Below are 4,188 nucleotides of genomic sequence, written 5' to 3' on the forward strand. Positions count from 1 at the left end.
ATAACATTGGTGAAAATATTATCTATTAATGTTGCATGCTGAATTGTTACTCTACTTGGTTTTGTAATTTTTGGATATAAACTGCATCTATATATTGTGTTGATAAACTCCTCAGTTCCTGTGTGACCCTTCCTCTTGCTCAGTGTCACTTGGGATTGGCTCCAGCTCCCCTGCCACAAGGGGTGAGGAGTATTATACTGTGCCATTGTTGTTGCTCTACAACATTGACAACAACCTGCATTCTGTGATATTCTTCATGATACTGGCTATAAATATAATAGACTTGATTCATCTCACTAACCTTAAATAACAAGCGGATAAGGTGGAGAGTAAAAGTGGTTAAGAAGAGGAAGCTGGTGCTTGCTGGTGAAAGAGGAGAAGGGAACAGGAACACATTTAAATACCATTTACTCTATAACCCCCTTCAAGAGCTATGGAAGGGTGTGTTGCATTAAAAAAAAACATCTACAGGTACATACTATGTGGACATTGGTGACGTCGAGTAAAAGCCTAAAGAGTGCCCTAGAGATGGAGGTGCAATGTTTGGAGCAGCAACACATGTTGCGACAAAGCCACCGATCATTAAAACAGGTTCAAATTAGTCATATATCCCAGGCAGCAGCTGGGATACCAGTTGGTATGTTGCTCTAAAAATTAAGTCACACAAGGGCACAGTTCATCCTGTTGGTGCTCACAGGACTCTATCAGTGATCATAAATCCTTGTGAGATGGAGGCTCAATTTCTTACCTCCTGTCCTCCAGAGATGTCCATGCTGTGTGTCTGTGGGATGATAAAGGACCAGCCAAAATCCACCAGGCTCTCAAAGAGGACATCCTAGACTTCATCAAACAAGCACAGGCTGTAAGTAGCATGTGTGTCAGTGTGTTTGTGCTGGTTAAATGAGGTGATGATGTTTGGCTTGGTGTTAATAGATTGATTTAATGCTTATTGTTTTTAATGTTGTTTGTGTTTTCTGTGCCTTTGTATTGGTGGGGTGCTCTACAAATGAAACTGACTTTCATTGGCTACATTTTGCTGCAACAAAGCTCTGTTTCTGGGAGGAACTGTTTGTTGCTGATGGGCACATGGAGGATGGATGAATGTTTTTATTGGTCAGACAGACTGTGACAAATGAAAGGAAAAACCTGCATAACTGAGTGGTCCCCTCCAGGATGACAGTGACCAGGGGTCACTGACTGGTCTGATGAGGATGACCATGATGTGAACCAGATGCTGTGGCCTTCCCAGTCACCAGGTCTCAGCCCAGTTGAACAGCTATGGGAGATGTTGGAGCGACGTGTTAGACAGCGTCTCCACCACCATCATCAAAACACCACTTGAGGGAACATCTGTTGGAAGAACGGTGTTCATCCGTCCAGGAGGGTTCAGAGACCTGGAGAGTCAAGGTGGAGCTGTTCTGGTGTCACGTGGTGGCCCAGTACCTCACTGTGATTCTCTGTGCTGGGCTGTCCTCTCATTTGTCATTGTCTCTGTTTCATTCCACAAACTTCAGAATCGGTGCCTTGAACATCCACAGTCTTGGACAAACTGAATGTCATGGTCTAGATTATGTCTTTTATAAAATTTTAATTATAATAATTAACTTTTCCTTGTATCTGTTGCCATGGCAGCGGGTGCTGAGCCACCAGGATGACACGGCGCTGCTAAAAGCCTACATTGCAGAGTGGAGGAAGTTCTTCACCCAATGCGACATCCTGCCCAAACCCTTCTGTCAGCTGGAGATCACTCTGATGGGCAAACAAGGCAGCAACAAGAAAACAAACATGGAGGACAGCATCGTACGCAAGGTGAGAGCAGGTTGAAAGGCCAAGGTTTGGACTGCATTAAGAGATTGGACAAAATGGCATAAAAGGAAGCAGTAAGATGGAAGGAAGAGAATTGCAGGAGCAGAAGGAGTCATTGTGGACAACAACATTTTGCTCCATAGGTGAGAGGAACAGGAGGGGAATAGATGAAAAGAAAAGAATGATTTAAAATCATAAGCAGCTAAAGCAGGTCAAGAAGACCGGAGAAGATAAAGGCGAGGAGTCATAAAAGGAAGAAGAGATTTGTGAGATGGAGCGGATGTGAGACAGAAGAAAACTTTAGATTCCAAAATAATCAGTGTTACATGTAGGCGGTAGTGAGTAGCAAAGAGTCAGACACCCCACAAATCCTCTTATGAGAGAACAGCTTAAAGTATGAATGGTGATCTTGGTTTGATCCCTGGGAGAATGATGTTCTACCTTAACTATTCTTGGAATGGATGGAATGTAGGATAACTCATATTTTTGCTGCACTTGATACTCATTTATCACTCTACCTACCTTATGCTTTCCAGCTGATGCTGGACACGTGGAACGAGTCGATCTTTTCCAACATTAAGAGTCGCCTGCAGGACAGCGCCATGAAGCTGGTGCACGCTGAGAGGCTGGGGGAGGCCTTCGACTCCCAGCTCGTTATAGGAGTACGAGAGTCGTATGGTAAGACAGACAGAAATAAACTCATGGGAGAGCATTCAGTCGCAGAGAGGAGCACATTATTGGCAGTGAGTGCACAAACATGTAGCAATAAATAGAGACACAATAGTTATTTCAAATCTGTACAGTTAAACAAACCTTTATCTCTGCAGCTCTACTTTACATATCTGGAGAGGATATTAATACAAACTGAATACTTTATGAACATTTCTAAAGAAGAAACACTACGGTAACAGCCACTTTTTGTCCCCCTCTCTGTCCTTCTGTCTCACTAGTAAACCTGTGTTCTAACTCGGAGGACAAGCTGCAGATCTACAGGGATAACTTTGAGAAAGCCTACCTGGACTCTACAGAGAGGTTTTACAGAACACAGGCACCGTCCTACCTGCAACAGAATGGCGTCCAGAACTACATGAAATATGTATGCTACAATAATTATTACAAGTACAGGGGTTAGCATGAAGCATATGGTTACGTTCAGATGTGGGATGCCATTAAAGAAAAATTAAAGTGCCTACAAAGTGACATTAAGGTTGCACCTAGTTATTTTTATTTTCAATTCTTTTTTTTTTTGGTTAATTATTTAGTCCGTGAAACAAAATATTTTACTGATCTTAGGGTGGCATCTTTAAGGCTGTGTCTACATCTTAGGCTAAAGCTCAGCTCTGACCTCGTTGTGTTGCTGCTTCCCGTCCGTGTGTGTTGGTGCCGTGTACCCGGCTCCGGTGTGAACACCGCTGAGCTCCTAAACTGCCACACATGCACAGATGTAACTAAAATGTGAGCCATGTGCGCACAAGAATAACAACCAGGTGGTGTGTGCGACGGTCAAATGGCCCAGCTTCCTCCCAAACCGCTGGGTTATAATATGTTCCTCCCAGTTTGGCCTCATCAGAAGCTTCTCCATAAACGTCCACCACATGTGAAACGTCCTGCTCTCTCCCCTGACCTCATCGCTGTCGTCGCTCTCCTCCATGTTTATTATTACCAGTCTGAGGGGCTGACGCCAAATGATGACGACAGGCCGTATGTGCAGAGGAGATGTTAAAACGACCACATGGATTCTGATCTGACCGTTCTGACAGCGGAAGCACAGTCAGAGGTCGGAGAGGAATCGGGTCTAGGGGCACATACGCAGGTGGCCCAGATCTGGTCTGAGGACATCTGGTTTGAATATTAAGTACAGATACACTATGAGTTCCTCCCACATATAGCAATGTTTTGACATATGCTTTGACGGGAAAAAGTTGTAACCTTGCAGAGTGAGAGTTTTGATTGTTGGTTTGGATAACCTTGATTCTTAGTGTGTGTGTTTTGTGCTACTGTGTGTTTCCTGCAGGCAGACGCAAAGCTAAGAGAAGAGGAGAAGAGAGCACTTAGGTATCTAGAGACACGTCGTGAATGTAACTCTGTTCAAGCAGTAAGTGTCTCTGACAGGATCTAAAGTATTTCACTCTCTCTAGCCAGTTCTTTGGTTTCTGTAGCGTGTGAGTTTCAAAGTTTCATCACCCTGATCCAGCAACTTTATGAAGGCGCCACACGCCAAATTATCCATAACGACAAATTGACAGAGGAGTTTGAGGTGAGAACAGGAGTCCGACAAGGATGCATGCTCTCCCCAATGATCTTCCTGTTAGTGGTCGACTGGGTGATGCATCAGACAATTAAAACAGGAAAAACCGGAATCCAGTGGTCCCTGACTCAATT

The 4,188-nt window shown here is 44.0% G+C and overlaps 1 protein-coding gene across 1 annotated transcript in view; it reads left to right on the forward strand.

Annotated features, from left to right (window-relative positions):
- The window catches only part of LOC109973755 (cullin-5-like), a 21,482-nt gene that overhangs the window by 6,871 nt on the left and 10,423 nt on the right, over nucleotides 1-4,188 (forward strand). The window contains exons 3-7 of the mRNA XM_020623556.1: nucleotides 763-862; nucleotides 1,633-1,809; nucleotides 2,343-2,484; nucleotides 2,757-2,902; nucleotides 3,821-3,901. Coding sequence (XP_020479212.1) covers nucleotides 763-862; nucleotides 1,633-1,809; nucleotides 2,343-2,484; nucleotides 2,757-2,902; nucleotides 3,821-3,901 — 646 coding nt within the window. The remainder of the gene's footprint in view (nucleotides 1-762; nucleotides 863-1,632; nucleotides 1,810-2,342; nucleotides 2,485-2,756; nucleotides 2,903-3,820; nucleotides 3,902-4,188) is intronic.

The sequence above is a fragment of the Monopterus albus genome, unplaced genomic scaffold (assembly GCF_001952655.1).
Source record: "Monopterus albus unplaced genomic scaffold, M_albus_1.0 scaffold304.1, whole genome shotgun sequence".
NCBI lineage: Eukaryota > Metazoa > Chordata > Actinopteri > Synbranchiformes > Synbranchidae > Monopterus > Monopterus albus.